Source organism: Juglans regia, chromosome 7 (genome assembly GCF_001411555.2).
Source record: "Juglans regia cultivar Chandler chromosome 7, Walnut 2.0, whole genome shotgun sequence".
Taxonomy (NCBI): Eukaryota; Viridiplantae; Streptophyta; class Magnoliopsida; order Fagales; family Juglandaceae; genus Juglans; species Juglans regia.
In genome coordinates, this window is record NC_049907.1 from 21,883,760 (window position 1) to 21,911,000 (window position 27,241).

The following is a 27,241-nucleotide window of genomic DNA, read 5'->3' on the forward strand; positions in this document are numbered from 1 at the left end:
TTACAAAACCAAACAGATAAAGGGGAAAAAAACTACATTACCTCCGAAAAACTAGCGCTAAGAGGGAAACCCACCTAGTTATGATCATCAATTCCACTCAGAAGCACTGAATCTGTACTCATATTCTCTTCAAACATCACACTAGATCGCCCCAAACTCAACTTAATCATACATTTATATAGAATATCGAAACAAGGCTTTTAAAAGTACAATCATGATTAATACCCAAGAATAAAACATTAAATCAAGAGAGAGTACTTGCATTTCCCCAAACTAATGCACCTAGCATCATCATCAAGTTTTGGGGATACCTCTTGCACATCTAGTAATGACCTCACAACCTCTGTTGTAAGGATTTGCCACTCCAGCCTGACAATTGTAGTATGATGCCCCCGGTTTAGCACATGGAGTCATGCCCCTCCTCAGTGTCTCATAGCTTATATACTTCTTCTGCATCACCAGAACTCTCCTGTTGGTCTCCGTATCCATCTCAGTATCTGAAAAACATTCCCCAACCTTTTGGGTGCAAACCCTTTTCACCATTGCATCCATTTCACTGTTTTCCAGCGAATCCAGGCCCAGAACTGAGACCCCATTGCAGATCGAGACTTGGGTATGGAGGAAAAGCAGTACCAGGTAGAGGAAGGTCAGGGGAACCAGGCTGGGAATGGACATCTTTGTTCAAGTGTTTCAAGTGTTCTTGCTTTGGGTTTGTGTTGTCAATTGTGAAACCGAGATTCTTGGTGGTTGAAAGGTCATAAATGGAACATACTGTTCCAAAGTTCTAGACGTGGTTTACCTTAAGGTCATGAACTGTGAAGCATGAAAGCGATGACTGTTGTCTACCATACCATCCAACCCACTTGTACGTCCTTTTAGAGCATGAAAATCATTTTGTAGAACTTCTGAGGTTTTAGAATAAAATTTTAACGTTCCTTTTTTTTTTTGGATAGGAACAACGTTCCTTTATCTAATTTCATTGATTTTGACAAAATTTTAGGCTATTAGTATTCACTTTCTCATGAACTGTTTATAAATACTGAAAAAAAAACTATTTGTTGGACGAAGGATACCTTCTAATTTATTCTTGTTGGAATACAAGAAATCTGTTTTAAAAATTATTCTCTATAATTCAAAGTGAATAAAAATAAATATTAACCTCTAAATTATCCACCATATTCTGTTCATAAATTTTTAAATTAATTTTTATGAGGCATCCCAAAATTGAAAAAAAAAGGCATAAACTAATAAAAATAAGTTCCCAAGGAAATGTTGATAAAATTCATTTCCTCCATTGTCCAGAAAGAATATTAAAAACACTGTACCTGAAGTAAAGGAATGAAGTCTGCACTAATGAAAAACTGAATAGCCTAAAATAAATATTATTAGGTTTGGAGTACGAGGCAGTGGACGTTCACCTACTTACTGGTCACTGGGTATCCGCGGATGAATGAGAGGGACCAAACACCATCAATGAATATTTCTTCTACACGCAAACACACAGTGCATATGGCTTTCCACTCTGATCGTGGGAAATGGGAATCTTTTCGAAATCATTACCCCACCACGATTGTCCCCCTGAAGGAGCAAGCACCACCTAGGAATGAAGAAATCTATCAGAGATGAATGTAAAATTATTTGTTAGCATATTCTCGTTAAGGTAATTCGACGTAGTTTTATATTATACGTTATATTTATTTTATAATAAAAATAATTTTATAATTTAACATATCATATCAAATTATTTTAATTTATAAATTTATTTTTATGATTAAAATATTTCTTTTAAATTTAATTCAATTAAATTAGAAACGAGTATTCATTCAAGATTGGAATTATAATAATGTACTGGCATTCAAGCTGCCTCAAGAGTTCAATCTATTTTAGCTCAACTATGGCTCGAGCAGAGTCATTTCCTTAACGGGTAAGGTGAGAGTCCTTTCTTCTTGAAGGTAAGGTGGTGGAGCAAGGTTTGGATAGATAACATATCAGAGCTTTAGTTAACTGATTAGTAAACATGACAGAAGAATTGTCAAGCATGTGGGCAAACTTTAACTTAACAGAGGCTGAGAGAGAAGAGGTTTTCTTTACTGAAGAAGAGACCAAATGTGCAGACATGAAAGCACATAGATGCCTTCTGTTATTCATCCTAGTGGAAAAGAACCTCAACAAAGAAGCTTTTAAAGCAACTATGACTAAGATCTAGAATCTTGAAGGGAGTATAGTTTTTCATGAAGTGGGACACCATAGATACCTAGTGGAATTTCATAAATCTGTGGACATGGAATGCGTATTAAAGGGTAGGCCTTGGTCCTTTGATAAGCACTTAATCTGCATACAACCATTCGATAGCAACAACTTTCCCAGTGAAGTTCCGTTTATGCATGAACCATTTTGGATTCAATTATATGGTTTGCCTCTTGCAGTTATGACAACAAAAGGGAGGAAAGAATTGGATCTTCAATAGGTGATATTTTAGCTATGGATGTGGATGAGGAAGGGGTAGGGTGGGGAAAATACCTTCGAATTAGGGTGAACATGGACATAACTCAACCTCTACCAATAGGGAAACTAAATCGAGTTGATGGCAAACAAAGCTGGATTGATTTCAAATATGAGAGGCTCCTTCTATTTTGCTTTCAGAGTGGAGCAATTCAGCATGTTCATAAGGTTGTTTAGTGGAAAAAAATAGATTGATAAACAAGGGAACTGTTACATCTCAATATGGCCAATGGTTGAAAGCTATAGCTTTTAATTTAATGGGAATTGGTGACAAAAGAGAAGGGGGAAAGAGGAACAGAATTATAAAAGATCAACATGGTAATATAAAGGGGCAAAATAGCAGAACTCCTATGTCTACGCAGATGACTCATGTACACACTGAGGATGTTCCTCTTGAATTCTCTCCTAAGCAACAACTAGAGAACCTATCACAAGTTACTGAACCAACAAACAATAGGAAACAAATTGTACAGAAGAGTTGACATATCAAGAAGAAACTGATGGTATACATAAGCAACTCCATCACGATGAAGATCAACAAAAAGCAACCCTTACATCAGATAATGAAATCAAAACCAGTAATAACTTTGTGAAAAAGGTGGTTGTACCACCCAAGACACTAGGTTGGAAAAGAAGGGCCATAGCTATTAAATTGTAAAGAGGTTAGGAGATGGATTGTGGAGAATCTAACCAAGTTGTTTTCAGCACAAGGAAGAGAGATTATGACAAAGAAAAGAATGGAGACCATCACAGAATTTCAAAGAAGGCACAATCCTGAAAAGAGCATAAATCAGGAAAATGAGGTGGAGACTGCTATGTAGCCCCACCAACAGTAATGAAATGCATGTCATGGAACTGTAGAGGGCATGTGAACCCTCAAATAGTTAATGAGCTTCAGTTTAAGGTGAAGCAAAAGCTCCCACAAATTCTCTTTCTCATTCAAAATAAAAGCACAAGAGAGAGGATTGAGATCATAAGGAATAAATTATGATTTGATTGAAGTTTTGTTGTAGATAATAAAGACACCAGAAGGGGATTGGCAATGATGTGGAAGTCTAATCTTGACATTGAGGTGAAAAATTACACATGTTCTCATATCTTTGTCAAAATTTTACCTTCTAAGTGGGGAAAGACTTGGACACTTACAAGATTTTTTGGAGATCCAGTTGCTGCCAAGAAAGAAGGAAGTTGGCAACTTTTGAGGATGTTACAACCCAAGGATAATGGACCATGGCTGTGCATGGGAGATTTCAATGAACTTTTCTATCAGCATGAAAAGTATGGAGGAACATTAAGACCTTTATCTCAAATGGAAGCCTTTAGACAAGTTATGCAAGATACTGACTTAAATGACATTGGTTATACTGATACAAAATATATGTGGTCAAATAATCGAGAAGGTTCTGATTTTACAAAAGAAACGCTTGACAGGGTTTTGGCTAACACTACCTGCATAAGGATGTTCTAAGCAATTTCAGTCTCAACATCAACAACATGTTCTTCTGATCATAGTTCTCTGTTAACACAACTGAACACTCAAACAACACCTTTTAATAGAAGACATAGAATGTTTAGATATGAGCTCAGTTGGGGGCTTGACAATTCATGTAGGGATCAGATTAAAGAGGCATGGAAAGAAAATGATTCAGTTGACAGATTCATGACATCACTAACCTACAAGCTCAAAAGATGCAAAGACTGTTTGATATATTGGAACAAAAATCAAGAGAGGAACAAAAATCAAGACATTGAAAACCTTATGAGCCACATTAAACAAATGAAAGAGATGAATACAGGTGGCGCCTAGGAGGAAATAAAATAGCTCCAGCAACAAGTAAATCTGAGATTGAAGTAAGAGGAAGTAAAATGGAAATAAAGATCAAAACAGAAATGCCTAACAAAAGAAGATAGGAACACAAGATATTTTCACAACTGTGCTACTCAAAGGAGGAAAAACAATGCCATAAACAAGATCATTGATGAGGCAGGCATTTCACATGTTTCTCCAAAAGGCATCAATAAGACATTTCGGGATTTCTTCTCTCTTTTATACACAACTTCTCAGCCCTTGGGTCAACATTAATGTTTGGCATCCATTCCTCATATAATTTCAGATGAGATGAATCTCAAATTAATAAAAAACTTTGAAATGACAGAAGTTCAGGAAGCATTGCACCACATGAATCCCATGCGTTCACCAGGACCAGATGGTTTTTCAGCTAGTTTTTATCAACAGAATTGGAAATCAACAGGTAAAGATCTTTGTGAAACTATCACATTGACACTAAACACAGGCAGATGGGACAAAGTTATTAATGAGACTTTCATAGTCTTAATTCAAAAAACAAAAAATCCCATAAATGTTACACAATTTTGCCCCATCAGTTTGTGTAATATTTTATATAAAGTCATGGCAAAAGTCTTAGCCAACACATTGAGGAAGATATTGCCTTACATCATTTCTCCAACACAAAGTGGCTTTGTTCAAGGAAGGCTAATAGCAGATAATGTAATAGTAGCTTTTGAAGCCTTGCACACTATGCAATGTAAAATGAAAGGAAAGCAAGACTATATGGCCCTTAAGATGGATATGAGCAAGGCCTATGATAGGCTAGAGTGGAGTTTTATTGAAAGGGTGATGAAGAAAATGGGTTTTTACAGGAGATGGACAGATCTTATTATAAAATGTGTAACTTCAGTTTCATATTCTATTCTAATTAATGGAATACCACAACCTAACTTTATTCCATCTTGAGGCATTAGACAAGGTGACCCTTTGTTACCATACTTATTCATTCTATGCTCAGAAGCACCAAGTCAGATGCTTAACAAAGCAGCAAGTGAAGGTTAGATAATAGGTCTTCCATTAGCAAGGGATCAACTTCACTTACATCATCTATTGTTTTATAGATGATAGTCTACTTTTTTGCAAGGCATCATCACTGGAATGGAGCAGGCTACTTCATCTCTTAAGCCTTTATGAATCAGCATATGGCCAAAGATTGAATAAGGAAAAATCTTCCATATTTTTCAGCAAGAACACTTCAAGCTCAACCAAAGACAACATCATTTGTGTAGGAGGGGTCATGAATACAAATTCATGTGAAAAATATCTTGGTCTACCTAATCTGATAGGTAAATCAAGGAATCAAGATTTTAGAGAAATCTTAGACAAAGTTAGAGCTAAACTGAGTAATTGGTAGCTAAAACTGTTATCACAGGCAGGAAGGGAAGTTTTGATTAAATCAGTGTTACAATCCTTACTTACTTATGCAATGAGAGTCTTCAAATTTTCTAAAAGATTGCTACGACAACTTAACAGACTACTGGCATGTTACCGGTGGGGTCAAACCAAGCAAGAGAGAAAGATAGGTTAGTTAAGTTGGTCTCAAATGGGAAAGTCAAAATGCAGAGGGGGGTTAGGATTCTGTGACTTTGAATGCTTTAACCTTGCATTGCTTGCATAACAAGGTTGGAGGATTCTCAAATATCTTAATTCCCTAGTTTCTAAGGTTTTGCAAACAAAATACTTTCTTAACTCAGGATTCTTGAAGGCAAAACTGGGCACTGCTCCTTCATTCATATGGATGAGCATCTTATCTGCTAGAGACTTATTGCAATAGGGTTTAATTTGGAGAATTGGTGATGGTAGCTCAGTCAGAATCTGGTCAGACCATTGGCTTCCTCAACCTAATTGGTTCAAACCTCAAAGTGGCATAAATTTTTTGGAAAGAGATGCAAAAGTGGAAACACTTATACAAGAAGATATCAAAGAATGAAATTTCCCTTTAATCAGAGCTGTCTTTAACACTCAAGAAGCTGATCTAATCACCCAGATTCCTATTAGCCTTTGCAGACAACAAGACCAATTAATGTGAAAAGGCAAAACACATGGTGATTTTACAGTAAGGAGTGCATACCATCTTCAGATGGAGTTGAAAGCTAGAAAGCAAGCTGAAACATCTTATAAACTATTCCCAAGTGACAACTGGTCTAAACTGTGGATACTTCCTATTCCACCAGCTTTTAAAAAATTTTTGTGGATGGCTTTCAGAAATATTTTGCCAACTAGAGTTAACTTATGTAACAAGAAAATTATGGAAGATTCAACTTGTCCAATGTGCCTTCAACAATTAGAGACAACAGAACACATTTTGTAGAACTGTGTATCAGCTTCTGATGTATAGAGTGCCTCATCCAGAAAGATTCAGAAGAGTCAGACAACACAAACCAATTTCAATCAGATCATGCAAGATATGCAGAACAAGCTCGACAAGGAGGAAATGATGGAATTTATATTGACTCTTTGGAACTTATGGTGGAGAAGGAATGAACTGATTTTTAGGAACATCTTCATTTAACCAAAACAAACACAGAGTGAATCAAATGAGTATTGAATTAGAAGCTGCAAATTTCAAAGACCAACCACAGCATACCAGATAATACTAGCAGAATAATATGTGAATGTCTTCCACATGTTTATTGTAAAATAAACTGGGATGTTGCAATGAACACAAGCTTGTGTAAAATAGGCATAGGAGCAGTTGTTAGGGATGAGTAAGGGAATGTTTTGGCCACAATGAAGAAGAAGTTGACTTTCATCCCAAAACCCCTAATAGCAAAAGCTATGGCAGCTCTTAAAGTAGTCATTTTTGGTATTGAATTTGGCATGAAAAATGTTGTAATGGAAGGAGATTCACATCTAGTGGTTCAGGCAATACAAAAGAAGCATCAACATAACAACTACTTTGGAATGCTTATTACAGACATCAAAGTTTTAATCAATAGATTCAGTTCTTGTTACTTTAAGCATGTAAACAGAGAAGCTAACTTAGTTGCACATATGTTGGGAAAAAATGCCTCAACAGTGACAGAGTGTGTAATACAATTGGAGAAGACTCCAATTTGTAATCAACCTGTGTTTTAACATAATTTATTAATGGATGAGATATTTTCAAAAAAAAGAAAAAAACTCTGGCTCAAGCAAAGCTCCATCACATAATTCGTAGAACCGACCATCCTCATAATTCATAAGGACCATGGGCTTAATTGGGTTGAGCACAACCACCTCTATATATGGATTTAATGGTGATCGTGACCATCTTCATGCAACTAACCCAAAGAGTGATTGGTGCTCTAATTAGTTAACTATCCCATTTCTTGTTAATAATTTGGATTGTTAATATTTTTTATTTGATAAGGCATCTAAATCAAATTATCAGTTGATGCACATTTTGTATTAAAAAAAGGTAGTATCATTAGTATTTCTCATAATCAATACATTTTTGTGAATTGGCAATAAGCCTTATGCATTCCATTTGAAAAAAAATGGAGTCTACAATTAAAAAATATTTTTTTCATATAGATTTCAAATTTATTTACTTTTTTTAAAGGGAGTACGTGGAAATTGCATACATAAGATTGCAAATATAATTTCTCATATCTTTACAAGCGAGACACATTTGCCTGGTTGAAAGACTACAAAAGTCCTACCAAAAATAGAACCAAACAATAATATCAATTGATTAAAAAAAGTGTCAAAATTAAGTAAATTCGGGGATGATTTGTGAAAGTCAAGTTAGGAATGTAGAATTGATATTCCTCATTTCACATGAATCAAAATCAAGAAAACTTCTAGTTTTTCTAGCATAAATATCTATTGGAAAGGTACTCTTTTCCAAACTAACAATTTTGGCTTTGAGTAATCAGTAAACAATAGTATTTTGAAGTTGAGAGATTTCATTATCACTAGTTGCATATAATTGCTTACTAAATAGTTTTAGCTTGAAGAAGAAATAAGTCCAATAAGCTTATGTATGGAAATGATATCTACTACTTTGCTTTGGCAACATTGCTACCAACTTAGGTTACAAATATTTAAATACAAATAACCAAAACTGAAGCTAGCATGTTTATATATATATATATATATATATATATATTAAAGTAAACATGTATACTTTCATTTTAACTATAATCAGTCATTACAAAGTTTATTTTGTAATACAAATGTAAAAACCTCTAATGGACCATCCTTTATCAACTGGCCATACCATACCCAGATCTCATCATTGCTATTAACAACCTCTATTACTACCCAGGAATCCCCTTTAAAAAACACCTTGGAGAAATTTAGTTCCGTACAAAGTTCCATTGCACGCCACAATGCACATAAATTTCAGCTAAGATTAGGTGACTGATCTTCATCTTACTCGTACATAGAGAAGTTAGCACTTCTCCCTCCCCATCCCTTATGACAATTCTAGCTCCCATCTTCATATTTTTTGAATAATAGGTTGCATCCCAGTTCACCTTCACTTCATTATCTCTTGGCCTCTTCCATCTAGCACCAACTCGAGAAGTCTTGACTACTGTATGAAGTGTTAACGTAGCAGTAAATCAACAACACCTTGATAGCAGTTTCGCACAATCAGTAGCCAATTGACAGCTTTCTTACATCCTCCCGTGACATGTGCAGAATCCCACCATTTGACCATTTCAATTCATTGTAATTATTTACTTTCCTTTTTATGAATATTTTGTACTTATCCTTTGGGATTCTTTTAGATACGACAATTGTACAGAACAATTATGAATTGAATTCTGAAGTGGTCTTGGTGAGTTGTTGAACCAAGTCCTTTACGAAAACTTTCTTGGTATCAGAGCAATTGCTCACGCTTGATCCTGGAAGAGATGGCGTCCTCCAGTTCTTCCACTCCAATTGTTTTCAATGCACTGAATGTCGTTCCACTCATTTCGGTGAAAATGGATGGTGAGAATTATTTGAATTGGATTTCTCAGTGTCTACCTGCACTAAGAAGTCACGATCTCGTGGGCTTCGTGGATGGATCTGAACCGTGCCCAGAGAAGCACCTGTCTGACTCTCAGGGCAAACATTTGACTGGGATCAACCCTGCCTTCTTGCTCTGGCACAAGAAGGACCAGTTTGTTCTTGGGTTACTCAACTCCACTCTTGCTAACCATGTTTTACCGTCTGTGTATGGCTTAAACTCGGCAAAGCAAGTATGGACAACTTTGGCTAATAAATATGCATCTCATGCGCATTCTCGGGTTAGCACTCTCAAACGGAAATTGCAGAGTTTGCGCCAAGGAGGAATGAGTTGAACTGAATTTCTAAATACTGCCAAGATATGTGCTGATAACTTGGCAACTGCTGGGAAGCCTGTAGAAGAGGAGGATCTAATCTCTTATATTATAGGAGGTCTCAACCCTCCTTTTAATCCCTTTATTGTCTCGTGTTCCTTTGCCTTGCGAAACGACATGATGAGCTTGGATGATTTTCAATTGGAACTCTTGTCTTATGAGATTCTCATTGAAAATCAAAACCATGGAGCCGTGGAACAACAGAGTTTTGCTATGATGGCACCTTCCAAAGGTCACTTTCAAAATGGTCTCAAGAAATCTCGAAACAACTTTCCACCTAATCGAAATTCTTTTCCACAAAGGAACTTGCAGCCAAAATCAAAGAACTTTGGACCCATTGCACAGCAGCAGAATATCCGTAGTGGATCTTCCCATCAAAATTCTTTCCAATAGAATTCTACTCAGCAGAGTTTTTCTCCTCCTATGCGAGCACCATGCCAGATTTGTGGTAGGACTAATCACAATGCTTTGGACTGTTTTCACAGGATGGATTATAGCTATCAAGGAAGGCACCCACCTTCTCAACTTGCAGCGATGGTGGCCCATAGTAATACTCTTCATGAAGATGGCACTTGGTACGCTGATAGTGGAGCCAACCAGCATATTACTAATGATTTGGCTAATCTCACTCTTCAGGAGACTTATGGTGGCACCGAGATGGTAGCCGCGGGCAATGGTAATGGTCTTACTATTCAAAACACAGGTTCCTTTTCCCTACACACTCCACAAACAAATTTAACTTTCAATCGTGTTTTACATTGCCCCATTGCCATGACCAATCTTCTTTCCATAAATCAATTTTGCATTGACAATGATTGTTTTTTTGTCCTAACAAATTCTCATTATTTTGTTAAGGACAACAAAACAGGAGCCATCCTTCTGGAGGGTCCGAGTGAAGGTGGCCTCTATCCTATGCAGCTCAACAAAAATAACATAAATAAGTATCGTGGACAAGTAGCTTTTTTTGGTGTTAAGACTTCCTTAGACATGTGGCATGCAAGACTAGGACACCCCTCAGCTCCAATTACTAAGCGGGTCATAGATTCTTTCAAGCTTCCTCTTCAAGGGTCAGCTGCCAAAGATTATCTCTGTTCTGCTTGTCAATTGGGAAAAAGCAAAAAGCTTCCTTTTCATGACTTTGATAGGGTGTCCTTAGGTCCTCTAGAAATTATTCACTCTGATGTATGGGTATCACCTATTAAGTCTCAAGGTGGTTGTCTCTATCATGTAATTTTTATCGACGACTATTCTAGATTTACATGGTTGTACCCTATATCTCATAAATCAGATGTTTATTCTTGCTTTGTCAAATTTAAGCTTCTTGTTGAGAACCTATTTTCTTGCTAAATTAAACAATTTCAATCTGATAATGGTGGTGAATTCACATCCAAACAATTTGTCTCTTTTCTCAATTCAAATGGGATTCATCATCATTTAACTTGTCCTTATACGTCCCAACAAAATGTGATTGTTGAGCGTAAACACCGTCATATCATGGAAATTGAACTCTCTCTCCTCGCTCAGTCCAATCTACCTACGTCTTTTTAGGTTGATGCTTTTTCCACTTCTATTCACCTCATTAATCGTCTCCCAACTCCCTTGCTAATTTTTGAGTCACCCTATAGCAAGTTGTTTCAAATACCTCCTAATTATTCCCAACTTAGGACGTTTGGTTATGCTTGTTACCCACTCTTGAGACCCTATGCACCTAACAAACTTGCATTTCGAAGCAAACAATGTATCTTTTTAGGGTATTCTTCTAACCATAAGGGATATCGGTGTTTTGATCCTATATCTAAAAAGGTCTATTTGTCCCGACATGTGGTTTTTGATGAGAAATTATTTCCTGCACAAAGACAGGTGGACACCTCACTAACCTCCAGCTCTCCCCAACGACATCCTCTCACCGAAAATTTCCTTCTACCCCACCTGGTCATAGCACCTTCCCTCATTAAACCGAATCAAATTTCTTTGGTCAATGATTCTCAACATTCCAATTCAAACTTTCCTTCTTTGACTGACCATATATTCTCTTCTTTACCAAATCATCTCACGTCACCTTCCATTTCTCATACAAATAATAATTCCTTGACCACTCAAATCCCATCCTCCAATCAAATCTCTATTCTCTAAACCGAATCTCTCCAAATCCAATCTAATCAAAACCTAACAGTCCCTACAACCTAAAATTCCTCCCACTCTTCGGCTCAATCCATATTAAATGCTCCACTAAATCCTCCCATAATCCCCGTTATCTCCTCCTCCACGGACATTCCATCTTCATACGAAATTTTCTCTCATTTCGAAAATAATTCCCATAATTCGACCAACATTAATTCCCAACCTCACTCAACTTTCAACGCTCCTATAATTTTGCCCCTTACCAATTCTTCCTCATCTCCCTCTCACGATATCCCTCACAATATTCCTACCACATCGAATACCTCCCTTGAGATTTCCTTACCAGATAATAACTCATTCCTTCCTCCAGAAAATCATACACGCATGATCACACTTTTCCAAACGGGCTCCCTACGTCCAAAGTCCTTTCCTGACTACACTTCCCTTTACTCAACAAAATATCCACCCCTTGCCCTTAACACCACCATCTCTTTATTTGAACCAAAAACCTTTTCCCAAGCCATAATTTATGAAGAGTGGAGAGCTGCCATGGATCAGGAGTATGCTGCGTTAATTAAAAACAACACTTGGACTCTTTGTCCTCGTCCCCTTGACCAACACATCCTTCACACTAAGTGGGTATACAAAATGAAACAAAAAGAGGATGGGAGCCTTGATCATCGTAAGGCTAGGTTAGTCGCCAAAGGTTTTGAACAGCTCCATGGAATTGATTATTCAGAGACGTTCAGTCCCGTTATCAAACCTGCCACGGTTCAACTTGTCTTAGCCATTGTCGTTCACTTTGATTGGCCTATATGCCAATTGGATGTTTCTAATGCCTTTCTCCATGGCACCATTGATGAAGAAGTCTTTATTGAACAACCTCGTGGCTACGTTGATCCTAATTTTCCTGATTATGTGTGTAAACTCAACAAGGCCCTTTATGGACTCAAGCAAGCTCCTCGAGCTTGGTTCAAACGATTATCTCAGTCTCTTGTGGATCTTGGCTTTATTGGGTCTCAGGTGGATCATTCACTTTTTACTTATCAACATGGCGGTGTTCTCATTTATATTTTAATTTATGTTGATGATATACTAATCACAGGTTCTAGTGATTCTTTTATTTCCTCCTTAATTGCTAAACTTCACACAGAGTTTGCATTGAAGGATTTGGGTCTTCTTACTTTTTTCTTGGCATCCAAGTGTTTCGGGACTCTCATGGCCTCCACCTTCGACAAAGTAAGTACATTCTTGATGTGCTACATCGTGCTAAAATGCTTGGAGCCAAGCCCTACACTGCTCCATGTGTTTCAGGTGGCAAACTCTCCTCTACCTCGGGGGATCCTCTTGAAGATATCACTGAGTATCGTCAAATTGTGGGGGCTCTACAATATTGCACCCTCACTCGTCCTGAAATTGCCTACTCCGTGAATCAGTTATGCCAACATCTTCATTCTCCCACCACTACACATTGGTCATCAGCCAAGCGTGTTTTACGCTACTTGAAGGGCACGATAGATCATGGGTTGTACTATACACGTGGTTTTCTTGACTTACATGCTTTTACCGACTCTGATTGGGCCGACGATCCTGATGATCGCAGATCTACTACCGACTATGGAGTCTTTCTTGGTCCTTGCTTGGTCTCATGGTGTGCTAAGAAGCAATCGGTTGTTTCCAGATCGAGTACAGAGGCTGAATATCGCGCTCTTGCAATGACCACAGCTGAAGTTTACTGGATTCAAATGGTTCTTAAAGATTTACGTATCTCCTTATCTTTTCCTCCTATTATTCATTGTGATAATCTTAGAGCTATCTCTCTTGCTTCGAATCCAGTGTTTCATGCTCGCACTAAGCATGTTGAAGTTGATGTTCATTTCATACGTGAGAAGGTTCAAAACCGAGATATTTCCATTCATTTTATTGCCACCGTTGATCAGTTAGCTGACCTCTTCACCAAAGGTCTTTCATTCTCTCGGTTCTGCCTCCTGCGAGACAAGCTCATGGTTTTCGAGCCCCCGATTCGCTTGCGGGGGGATGTTAACGTAGCAGTAAATCAGCAACACCTTGATAGCAGTTCCGCACAATCAGTAGCCAATTGACAGCTTTCTTACATCCTCCCGTGACATGTGCAGAATCCCACCATTTGACCATTTCAATTTATTGTAATTATTTACTTTCCTTTTTATGAATATTTTGTACTTATCCTTTGAGATTCTTTTAGATACGACAATTGTACAGAACAATTATGAATTGAATTATGAAGTAGTCTTGGTGAGTTGTTGAACCAAGTCCTTTACGAAAACTTTCTTGAAGCACCAGTTGCTCCTTTCGTACCATCTGATACTCATTCAGATCTTCCAAGGCTTTTCTAATGACCCCTTTCGGACTTAAGAAATTCTTTTAAAAAATTACCCTGTTTCTCCTCAGCCATATGTTTCTCATTATAACTGCCACTTCTTTAGATCCTCCTATTTCAGTTTTTGCACTAATAGTTTCCAAATTGAGAATAAATCCACCTCACTGTTGTTCCATTTTTGGACTTGACTGGAAAATTCTGCCCACACATATGTTGCAACACCACAGCTCCAACGTGAGTGACTTCTTGATTCCACTTCTCGATTACAGATGGGGAACGATGGGTTTTCCACTATCTTCCATTTAGCCAGATTTTCTTTAGTAGGAAGGTAGTTGTTTACTGCTTTCCACATGAAGTTCCTAACCACTACAGGGACATTCAACTTCCATATCTCCCTCTACATTGGGCCTTCACTATGGATACTCGAAGATTCTCTTTTTTACATCCTCTTTAGACTCATATCCAGGTGATGTGCACTCTCCACTAAAAAATTGCATTTTTTGTGTAATCCCATATTTGTTCATCACTCAGTCCTAGCTTACTGAGAGGGATTTTATAAATTATATCTGCTTCTTCTTTCCCCAACACTTCTTCTATGAGATCTTCCTTCCACTCTCCTTTATCTGTATCTATAAATTCCACCAAACTTGAATTGCATGTTTATATTTTAGAAGCGAATAAAATTTTTATTAAAACACATGAAAGGTAGAGCCAAAGCTTACAGGTAATATATAAGAAGAAAAATTAATGAATAATAGGAAAATAGACTAAAAAAAAAAAATGGGCATATTAGAATCTATTGGCTAACCAAAAGAAAAAATATTAAAAAGAAGTTTTGAACTCCTATGCAATTCACTCACAATTTTCAAAATGTTTATCATTCATTTCTGTTCAATATACCATTGTAAATAAATAGGGACCATCTTCTATATTGATGCAAAAGTCTCTAAGTTTTCTATGTATTAATCAGATTTTGCGCCAATTTGACTGCCTGAATGAGATTTGGCATATCCTTTCAAATCTTATAGACACCAGGTGTATCAATTGTTTCATTAAAGCTATTGCCTCACATACAACAACACAAAGCTATAGGCATTAAAGTTATAGTATCTTGGAACATGGCCAGTAATCATGTGTATAGTTCTTTCAATTCTATTGGCACATAGCTTTTATGAGACACTTCTGTATAATTTTTATATTTAATGTATAATTTTGTGTTTGACTCTAACAATTATACTAGCATTATAACTATTGGTATTACAGTATAACTAGTGGCATTGTTAAAACTATTGGCAATAGTATACTGTATAGCATTATAGAAGCTATTGGCATTAAATACTATTGGCATTACAATATAACTATTGACATTAAATACAATATAATTCTTGACATTATGCTATACAACATAATTCTTGGAACATAGAAGTGAACACACAATTATTGAACATAGAATTATACATCAAAGCTATTGGCATTATGCTATATAGTATAACTCCCTACATGCAATACAGAATTGCATCTCATTGAATTACCTATTAGTTCCCAATTAATTAAAAAAAAAAATCAAAGAGTAGGCAAGATTGATCAGTAAATTGCCTAACATATAGCAACACAAAACCTAACACAAGTAGGCAACTATTCAAAATTCCTAAATCAAAGGCTAATATATGAACGGATAAAATGCATGAACTTAAAGATGTACAATAATTATATTATATTTATATAGTACTAAGTTAGGTATAGATGAGTTAAAACAGACCATAGTCTCACACAAGTTCAACAAAGAAGGCTACTCATGGGAATGGGAATTATAGTGTTTTTGCAGTGGGAGCATATATCTGGCTAATGTCTTGTCAAGTTCTCAAAATGGTGATTAAGCAGTTTGAGGGAGATGTGTATTTGTAGGTCATGTTGTTACTTCACCCACAACATAGATAGAAAGGACATTAAATCTTTTATGGTATTGTTATTGAAGCTGATTTATTTCTACGCCGAGTTGGTTAATCCATTCATTCTCTGAAGCTTGCGTTGCAATGTTTTGCAGATAAGGTAAATGATCCTGCATCAAATGAATTTTGAGTCTTAGAGTGGTTATTGAATAACTGAGAGGATATAAATGCAGAATTTATCCATCATGATTTTGACAAGGTTGTGGCAGCTCGATAGAAAAAGTGAATCTATCAGGATTATAATGTTCTATATGTGATATAGTTGTGTAGTTATAAATATACTTTTGTTTTCTTTTTGTGTAAAATGTAGCACCATTTGTACTTGCTGACTAGTTAGGTTATTGTATTGATTAGCTTGTATGTGTGGTTCATGAAGTCAATTGTTGTGCAACCTATTGTCTCCTCTGCAGTTGGCCCAAACAATGAAGCTGCCAATTGTCCAATATCGTCATCCATCTCAACATAGGCTTAACAATTGAAGGTAATGAAAATATAATCATAATTGAGAATGGATAATTAATGTGAAAGTTGTGAAAGATATAGATAAAGTGTTTGTAATTATTGGCAAGTTTTGAAAGGGAACACTATTTATGATAAGGAAATACTATTTATGATAACAAAGGAAATGCGCACAAAATTTCTATTTTTGCAGAGAGAGAGAGAGAGTACAAATTTACTGTCGAGAATAGAATTGTACTGTTAGAGGTTGCAAAGCCTTGATGAGACCAGCCACATCGTTAATTTTGGTTATGATTGTACTTTTAAAATCCTTGTTTCGATATTCTATATAAATGTATGATTAAGTTGAGTTTGGGGCGATCTAGTGTGATGTTTGAAGAGAATATGAATACAGATTCAGTGCTTTTGAGAGGAATTGATGATCATAACTAGGTGGGTTTCCCTCTTAGCACTAATTTTTCGGAGTTGATGTAGTTTTTTTCCCCTTGATTTGTTTGGTTTTGTAAAATATTTCTTCCTAGAGGAAGAACCTGTTGAAGTCCCTATAGAGCAGTTAGGAGTATGATTAAAATCAGAGCTAGTTCTGGATTTTTTCTGATTAATTTCTTCCTCTTGGCCCCCATTTTAATCAAAAGAGGATTGTGATTTGAAGTTTGTACAGTTAAGGTTATAATAGCAGTGCAATCAAACATCATAGACCATGGTAGGTTACCAAAACCTCTATCCAATCTCTCTTTGGTGAACATTTGTCCTTCTCTATTGTTGCTCCAGGTAAACTTGTTTGCTTGAAATCCAAGGTTACTTAAACCACAACCCTCCACAACTATTTGTAAATCCTCCATTTGTTGATAAGGTCTTGTAACAACTCCATATTTTTCATGATGACGTAAGATTTCATTAAAATCCCCTATCACATCCAGGCCATTTCATCATTAGGTTCCATACATCTAAGTAATCTCCAGCTCTCACTAATTTGAGCAATACTAGGGTTCACATAGAAACCAGTCAACAACAACTGTTTTCCATCTTCACTTCTTGTAACAACAATGGAAATGTGATTTTGTGAGTAATAGTCCAAACAAACAGTGTTTGTACTATTCCACAGGAAAGCTAAACCACCACTTAGACCCCTGCTATTCTCAACAAAACTCCAATCAAACCCCATCTTATTCCTCACTAACTACACCTTGTTTCTATTACATTTTGTTTCCACAAGGAAAACAAAATTAGGGCACTTTGTTTTCATCAAAAGGTGGAGTTCATGAACTGTCCGAGAGTTTCCAAGCTCCCGCCAATTCCAGCTGAGGCAAATCATGGCTTTGCAGCCTCCACCAATGCATCCTGATTTAGGCTCATTTCAGGGTTGAGCCTCCAACCGTATATAATCAATCAACTTATTAACACATTAAGCTGCCTTCTAATGGTCCCTCACATGGGCTTGAACTTTTGATTCATTGTCTCTTTGTTTTAATTTTACCCCCTCTTTCCAGCATTATTATTGCTGTAACGAGGTTTTTATACGGGTTATCCCACCCTTTCTTCTATATCTTTAATTCATGTTTGATTAAGAAAAGTGGATTATAGAAATCAATTAGCTTTAATCATTATTTATAAAAGCTCAATTACCTTTCGTGGTACCCCTACAGAGAGAAGGGAAAAGTGGAGGGGAGGAAAAACAAGACAGGATAGAAAAAATAGGAGAAAACTACTTTTTTTCATCAACCATCACATATATTCACACTTTTCAATTTATACACCTCAAAATATTTATAATTTTAATTTACACCCGTTACAATTGTGTCACTCGACCAATATTACTGAATCAGGTATCACACTTCAAATTTAAAATCAATTTAGGAACACACGAATACTTCTTCAGCAAGATGGATCGGCCTGATTTTCTCCACATATGAATGCCACACTGTTAATACAACCAGATGCTTGGTTTCACATTACATATGAATGCCACACTGTTAATGCATTCTTTCCGGGACAATGGCACTACCTCTAATAATAGCCAGCAGCAACCAAGGACCACTGGCATCTTGGCAAGAACTTTTCAAACCAATAACAGACAGTTTCCCGGCATGTTTTTTATGAATTAACCTACCAAAGGCATGGGAAGAACTGGAGTAGCCTTCTGTAAGGGGCTGTTTGGATTCGAAGGTGACTTCGAATATATGAGGATGATTTCGAATATCTGAAGATGATTTCGTACGGTCCAAGTTGTCTGTCCAAACGGTCTCATGTCAAGAAACTTTCGCATAAGACAAAGGAGACGTGCCCAGCCTTTTATGACCGTTGCTTTATGCCTTTTGACTGGGCAAGACAGAGGGTGTAAAGGCTCTTCAAGGCCCTCCCACCCACCCTTCACCCATTCGGTTCACGCAGACTCCTGGTGCAAGACACGAATCACCCTCACCGAAGCTCCTCAGGCTCAGCTATGGCTCCGCGTAGAGCTCGTCTCAACGCTTCGTAGTCATACTCCCTGCCATCATCAACGCCAGACCGAATGCCTCTCATCTGCAATCATCGATAATAGGCGTGTTCGAAGGTGACTCACTGAGGCGATAACGAAATTTTCTTAGAACAGAGGCAACCCAGGGAGGTTAGCCCGTACACATCTCAGTCCAAGCAACCGAGAATCAGTTGCTCTTTCATTCCTGTACACCGTACCCAATCACGTCCCCTTTCCATTACAGAGATTCCCCTGCCCCTGACCCAAACGCTGCGACCCTTTGTCTAGGGTTTTCATGATAGATTCGCATCAAACAGTGTAGATTTAGGGGTCTGTTTCCGTGGGATTTTACATTACAAATTGATTGTGTCCCCCTCACTAATGAAGGCTACAATTCCGAAAACCACCAAACACCCAACCTCAAGAACTCGAATCCACCGTAACCACCTTCGGGGTACCCGTATCACCACCACGGCTCCAAGGACACGATCCTTCCAAGTATGTGTATCTCATCTCAATGCATCTACTGCCGTGTCCCTTATGCGAAATGTGTAAATTTTTCTGGGCATTACTCTTGTTTTTTGAACATGAATTTGAGCCTAATTTGGTTCGGCTTGTGGTTATTGACCGAGATTATTATGAATAATAGAATGCATGTTATCTTTAGATTAGATGAATGGAAAAGTTTGGTTACTCACAAATCTCTGTGGATGCGCCCGAGGCTTTTATTTTTCCCCCATGAAGTTCGGACCTGAAGCAGAACAAATATATTAGCAGGTATATATATATATATATATATATATATATATATATATATGGGACACCTAAGTGCACTTTCATTTTAGTAGCATTCCTAAACTTGTTTATAGTGCATGAGGTTAGACAAATTTAGACCGTATGTAGATGCTGGGTAATTTATATCTGTTGTATGGATAGTTGAACATTGCCTTTAAAAGGTAGATGCTGGGTAATTTATGAGAAACCGTATGTAGATGCTGGGTAATGTGTGATTATAGGCATGTTGGAATTTTGTTAATTGTTGGCTAATTAAAAGGTACCCCTCAAGGTATTGTGTGTTCGGGCTTGGCACTTCACTGCTGCTCTGCGTGAAGTTGCTGCACTGACCACATATTTCCTGTGCATTTCTCCAACTTCACACTGTTTTGCAGTGTACACAATTTACAGGACTTTGAGGGGTTGTAGTTTGTATGAACAGCTTGAGACTTTTGAGTGCTACTTGGCTTGGGTATTGGAGCCAATTAGTCGCAGTGATAGACCATCTATATTGAGACTTTTGAGTGCTACAGAGCTCGGGTATTGGGGCTCGGGTATTTGTTCCCTAATGTGTTTTTTACAAGCATCTGTTTAAATTCTTATTTTTATACACAATGACCATTAATAAAATAACCAAAAAATCTGCAATGCTTCCAAGTATGTTAATTTCTATCATGGCCCTGTGTATTTATTAATGTTATGTTTCTTGGGTTGTTATTGTGGTACGCATGTGGTTGAATGTGGTAGTGGGATGTTTTGATTTTTGTCAATTTTCCTCTACTACTGTTGTGTACTTATATATAATAAATATATATGGGGATTAATAAACTTCCGTCATCCATGTTCCCATAGCGATACTCCTTACGCTCATCTGCTAGACATCAGCCGTATCAACATGTATGGGTCATTTGTAATTCCGGCTCGTTACTCATATTAACGCATATAACATAGCGTAGTTGACATGCAAAACCTTTTTTCTTTTTTCCTTATATTACCATTTTAGCTATTTGAAATGGATGACCCCGAAGATACGAGCCGGGATAATGTGCTTTGGGGCGATGCCATGGAGGAGATATTCATCGACATGCTCTACCAGGACGCGCTTCAAGGTAGATTAAAGGGCGGAAAGATAACGTTTAGAGAGCATGGAGTTTATGCACAGCTACTCACTCCTGTTGGGAAGAAAGTGTTTGACGGGAACCAGGTTCGTGGAAAATTGACGAGGTTGAAGGGGATGCAGCGCTTGTTTACCGATTTGTTGAGCCAAACTGGTATGGGTTGGGATCCCGACACAAAGACAGTTGTCGCGAGTGACGAGTGCTGGGAGAATGCCATTAGGGTAAAATTTTAATTAAAGTTAACCATCTTTATTGCACCCTTCAAATTTGTTGTTTGAGCACTCAATGTTTGATTATTAACTGCGTATGTTTCTTCTATAATTGTTAGGTTAAATCGAAATGGGGGAGGTTTCGTACTTTTGGCTGCCCAAAGTACGAGGAGTTGTGCACCATATTTGGCGCGTCCGTTGCATACGGGACTATGCAACACGCATCAACACAGCTACCCGCAGATAGAGACGAGCGGCGCCTGGATGAGGAGATGCGAGCTCGACGCCCTCCCGCACTAGGCCATCGACAGGGATTGCCCATTGGCAATGATGACTTTATTGACTTGATGGGGATCGGGTCACCTGCAGTGGATGCCGTGACTGGGTCATCACGTAGGCCGAAGCCAAGAAAGAAGAGCGATTTTGAGGTGCAGCTTTCTGAGGCCGTCGAGGAGGTTAAATTGACGCAGAGAGCGAGGCGTAAACGATATGAGGATGCAGAAGCTGTGGCATCATCGAAGCGCAGCAAAAAGTCAGAGCCTAGTGATGGGACCAATGCGGGGTATGATCCGATTAGTCATTGTGCGACGTTGCTCAGCGAGCTTTCCCCTCCGTTGGAGCCATCCCAACTTGTTCGCGCAATTAAGGAATTACTGAACCCAGAGATGCGACAGTTTTTCTTGTCCTTGGATGCTGCAAGGAGGGACGATTGAGCCCGTAATTGTTAAAGTAGGCTCATTTTTAATTCTTAGGCTATATTTTCAATGGCATTGTCACCCTTTATTTTTCATGAGACTATTTGGATTCCTTTGATGAGTTTATAAACAACTACTTTTCCAATGTGGGTTATCTGTTTGATTTGTTGTAATCTGATTGAAATGAGGACGGATTATGGAGGACCTGTTTTAGGCTCTGTTCGGGTTCTGTATGATTATATTGGATTATGTTTAATATATTATATGATTATCGTAGTACCTCCTTATTATTTTGTTAACTTGTGACAGATTATTTACAACTGTTGTAAAGATAAAATAGTACGAATTAACCCACTGTGCACAATGGGAATTGGTCAGCAGGAAGGTACTCGATGAACGTGAATCGAGATTCAGATGATACGTTCCCTAATGTGTGTTTGACTGATAGTAGTGAAGATGACCTTGCAACTGAGGATCTTGAGACGCTCGCATTTCTTGTGAGGGTTGGTAGAGAAGCACAACAACAGCTTAGACAGCCACAACACAATATCGGATTACGGGGACATCAATATATTTTGGAAGTTTTGAATGGGAATCCAAGAAATTGTCGCGAGTTATTCCGACTTGAGGTTGATGCCTTCTGCGCATTATGCAGCTTGTTACGTTCAAATAGTTTTTTGAAGGATACTAGAAAAGGGTTGACCGTCGAGGAACAAATAGGCATGTTCACATCGGTAGTGGCAGCTGGAGACGAACAACGGATTGTGGGGCAGCGCTTTCAACATTCAACAGAAATTGTTAATGCCCATGTGAGGAATGTTATGAAGGCCCTGTGTAGGCTAGGGACACATCTTATTTACCCAACTCACACATCCGGGGTGCACCCAACAATCACAGCCAATCCGAGAAATTATCCTTGGTTTGAGGTAAGTTGTTTATGGTAGATAATAAAATATAATTCTGTACATATTGGATCATTGTTTTGTAAATTACTTAAACCGTATGTATTCGTATGTATCATGTCCGCTTACTCGTTCACAGGGATGCATTGGTGCAATTGATGGGACCATGATCGACGCTGTTGTACCTGCAGAGGTGCGTGAGGCATATCGCAACCGGCATGGCAAAGTTGCCCAAAACGTATTGTGTGTATGTGACTTGGACATGAAATTCACATTCCTGTACACTGGTTGGGAGGGGAGCTCGCATGATGCACGTGTATTCATCGATGCATTGTCTCAGGGCCGCAACGCATTTCCAATGCCTCTCGATGGTAAATCAGTTCGAATGCCACAATTATTTTTGTCTGATTATATTGGGTCTTTATATCTGTTGTTTTTAAAAAGCTCGGGATTCGTTGCTTGGGGCCTGATTATCTCATAATGTTAATGGTTGACAGGTCATTATTATCTAGTCGATTCGGCGTATCCATGTACTCGAGGATTTATGCCCCCTTACCCTAGAGAGAGATATCATAGAAGTGACCGTCAGGGTCAGCGGGGATTTAGGGGGTATAAAGATTATTTTAATCATCGTCATTCATGTATTCGTAACGTAATAGAACGTACATTTGGGGTCTTGAAATCACGATTTAGAATTTTAAGACTCATGCCTGGTTATAAAGTTGGGAGGCAAGGGGATCTGATCATTGCATGTTGTACGTTACACAATTTTATTAGAATGACGAGCCCGAATGACTGGTTGTTCGAGGAGTGGAGAGATATGGAGCTCAGTCCAAGCGGTCGTGCATATAGCGACGCCGCAGTTTCAGGAAATCATCCTGACATGACCGTCGAATCAGCCCGAGCTATGACTGCAATTAGGGATGACATTGCCAAACGTATGTGGGAAGCTAGGAGTGGTCATTGACTTATATTAATAAATATTGACATTATTGAGACTATATAAGGGTGTGGTTAGAGATTCAAATGTATTGCAAATTTTATTTTGGTCTGGCAATATATAAGCAATAATTTATATAGATAGGGAAGTTTGTAGCAAATTTATTTAGAAATATGGTTGCTAATATTATAAGCTATATACGTAAATTTAGTTTCATAAATAATTGGTCGATATGTAAATTTTATCGTACACAAATTTACAAGGATTGATTTTATAATTTAATGATGTTATTTTCCTAATTGATTATTATTGACTATAATTGAAAATTAGAGGTAGGGAAAATTTCCCATTACTACGGTGAATATGGGAAATGAATTTAAGCACAGCTATTTGAAAAAATTATTTTATAATATATTAATATTATTTAACGTTTTTTTGCAAACAATTACAATTGGGATTTTTGAATAAATGATTAACTTTATTATCAAAATTTTGTTGTATTTTCATTAGAAAAGACTATTGTAACAATAAAATTTTTATTATTCACTTCATTAAAAAAAAAAAAAGTACCTGGGTAATTAATAATTTATTAATACTTCTTTATCAATAATTTATAAATAACATTTAATATAAAGTTAAAACCATATCAATTCATAAATAAATTACAACAACTTATAAATTATCTCAACTCATCTCACTACTATTCATAAATCATCTCAACTCATCTCAACTCATCTCACTACTATTTAAAACTCATTTCAAATCATCTTAAATCATCTCAACCCATCTTCAAATCCAAACGACACCTAAGTTGTCATTGTGTTCATAATAAAATTGACGGTCAAAGAGTTAGCTGCTCTGTGTTCTTGGTCTTTCCGGACACCCCAAGGCCTGAACTTCCCCCTTCTTGCTCATCATTTGGGTTTGATCTATATGTAGAACTTGCCTCTTCATTGTCCAAACATTCTGGTCTTTCAGTTAGGAACTGTTCCCAAAAGACATCATTTATTCTAACAGAAGCCACTGCAGGCGCTTGATCGTTACTTGGTGCCCTTTGAGAGGAAGATAAATCTGTGTCATCAGCCCGATATTTTCTCATAGCTGTAGTTGTATCAGATTCTTCACCATTGGTCTTAGACTTTGAATCTCGGGACTGTCCAATTTCCTTTGCTAGTTGGGGCATCCTTGCTGAATAAGGACTTTTGTCGACTTGCAATGGAGAAGATGCCAGGGTCAGATTTAAATGGAAGGAAATATGACTATCACCTTCTTCATTAGAATCCAAACTTGGCTGCAAGTGTTGGGGCCTAGGGGCTTCGTTGGTTGGCACCATTTGAGACAAACTGGAATTCATTTTTTGAGTAAAAGACGTTCCTGCATCTGAGAGTTCTAATGTTTCATGTGGAAATACAAATCCTTCAGTTCTTGTCTGCCCACCTTTTGGTTCTTCTTCGGATACTTTTCTCTGCAGACATGCTTTATCTTCATAGGAACTCTGTGCGCTATGTGAAACCAAGTTAATGTCTGAAACAGCTGGTGATAACTCTAATCTTACTTTATTTGAAAATTGATGAGAATCATTCCCAAACCCAGATCTAGAACTGCTATGGTTATCCACAAAACCGTTCACTACAACTGGCTGTGAGTGATCAACATGTGGCAGTCGTCTTTTCTTATTATATGCTGAGAAACCCATAGATTCAATTTTCTGAACAAGAATTTCCACAAAAGAAGGGTTCTGAAGAGCCTTGTCTAAGGAGGCCAGCAACGTCTCCTGCCTCTGCTCCATCTTATCCACGTGTTGTTTTAGGTCTTCGTAATGAAACTTTGCAGCTGACCGATGTTGTTTTGACCTCAAAACATTTGCCTCAAGTGTAGCTCTCTCACGCATAAGCCTCTCTATCTCGTCATTAAGAGCCGCTCTTTCTGGATGCACCACAGAACCTTGAGAATTACTGTGGCTGTGAATAGGTTTTCTGCGGTGGATATCTTTAAGACGATGTTTCTTATCTTTCACAAAATCTTCATTGGCAAACTCCCATCTCTCAGGATCAATCTTTCGAAATCCCTGCTCACATCAAAACCAAACATTCTCCGATTATTAAATAAGACCTCTGTACATGGGTTGTTGCAAAAATTACATAAAACCTCTTTGTGGACTACCAAAAACAACTGATGGCAAATGTTGCAAAAACTAATTGTAAAAAAGGTTGCCAAAAATTATTCATAACGTAGAAAACTGGAAAAGACTATTGGAAAATAATCTTTTTCATAGGTCTATTGGTAAATTCTGGAAAGTTATGAAGAAAACAAAGTGGTTGAGAAAAAATGCATTTTAATCAGTAACAAATTTAGGTGCTTCAGAATAACAGTCAATCCCTGAAAAACTTGAACTAGTTCCGGGGCAATCAGAATCTAGTTCTCCCTTCTGTCTATTGAACTCATTCCATGCCAATCTCTGGTTCCAGGGCAAGGATATGAATTGAAAAATTCAGCAATCAGAATGCATGGAAAAGAATGCTACCACGTAGTTGCTAAAACAGAGTGATCAAGGGAGAGATTACAGACAACACAAGACCACTACGATAAACAATTTCTTAATTTAATTTAGCACCGACTGCTATATTTTCAGGCCAGACTTATTGGAAAGAACATTTGAGAAACACGGTACCAAAATAAAACACCCAATTTGAATCCGGAGATTCTAGCAAAACACACACACACGAAAACAAAACAGAACGAAATCGAAAGTAGAAATAAAGAACAAAGGAAGGGAATCGGATCGCGGGGGGGGGGGGTTGTGACTCACGTAGGTATTAAGCTGGCGGATGAAGCTGGAGAAGTTGTTGTGCTTGAAAAAGGTGGGGAGGAGGAGGCGGGAGAACTCAGGCGGGTTCCAGACCACGAAGCTGGTCTTGTCGGAGCTCCACGACACGATCTCGTCGGTCGTCGAGTCGTCCACCATGTCGTACGTCTTTATCAGAAACGGCGCCGGACCACCAACTCCGCTACCACTCGTAGTCGGACCTTCGTCCATCTTCGGGTGGGGGAATTGGACGGATCTTTAGGGGAAATCAGAACCCGAGAGAGAGAGAGAGAGAGAGAGGATTCTCGAGGCAATTAAAGTTGAGAGGGTACAAATTAGATCGCGCGAGATGCAGATGAGATGCGGTGGCGGTGGTTAACCTGTACGGTTGAGGCCGTTAAGAGCAGTTGACTTTTCTCCACGGTGTTATCTGTACGGTCCGGAATATTGTTGTCCAAAGGTTTTTGTTTCCTTAATCTTATCAATTTCCAGTTATTAGTTAATATAATTTAACAAATTATTCAAATTAATAATAGTATTCATCTTTGATTCTTTATTTGTTTCGGGTGAAAATTATATTATGAGCCACAAAAAAAAAAAAAAAAACGAAAAAATACAAAATCTTAGATTTTAGGTCTGGTTTGGTTTAGTATATGAAATAAGATCACATCATATAATCATTATAAATTTTTCAAATTTTTACATAAAATATAATAAATAATTCAATTTTCTCAAGTCTTAAAATAAAAATAATATTAAAAAATTAATATTTTAAGAATATTTTA

General features: G+C 37.6%; 3 protein-coding genes across 3 annotated transcripts; 1 reads left to right on the forward strand and 2 right to left on the reverse strand.

The window, feature by feature from the left end:
• Nucleotides 1–294: 294 nt before the first annotated feature.
• Nucleotides 295–675, reverse strand: LOC109008435 (protein RALF-like 24). Its single transcript, XM_035691463.1, has one exon. The coding sequence runs from the start codon at nucleotides 673–675 to the stop codon at nucleotides 295–297; it is 381 nt and encodes a 126-aa protein (XP_035547356.1).
• A 17,627-nt stretch (nucleotides 676–18,302) lies between these two features.
• Nucleotides 18,303–26,868, reverse strand: LOC109008434 (heat stress transcription factor A-5-like). Its single transcript, XM_018988516.2, has 3 exons — nucleotides 26,460–26,868; nucleotides 24,462–25,718; nucleotides 18,303–18,701 (listed from the first exon to the last, which is right to left on the reverse strand). Exons 1-2 carry the CDS (start codon nucleotides 26,685–26,687, stop codon nucleotides 24,492–24,494), a joined length of 1,455 nt encoding a protein of 484 aa, XP_018844061.1. The 5' UTR covers nucleotides 26,688–26,868; the 3' UTR covers nucleotides 18,303–18,701; nucleotides 24,462–24,491.
• LOC118348896 (putative nuclease HARBI1) lies at nucleotides 22,201–23,677 on the forward strand. The gene is made up of 3 exons (XM_035691464.1): nucleotides 22,201–22,734; nucleotides 22,850–23,081; nucleotides 23,208–23,677. The coding sequence occupies exons 1-3, from the start codon at nucleotides 22,201–22,203 to the stop codon at nucleotides 23,675–23,677; spliced, it is 1,236 nt and encodes a 411-aa protein (XP_035547357.1).
• Nucleotides 26,869–27,241: the final 373 nt, after the last annotated feature.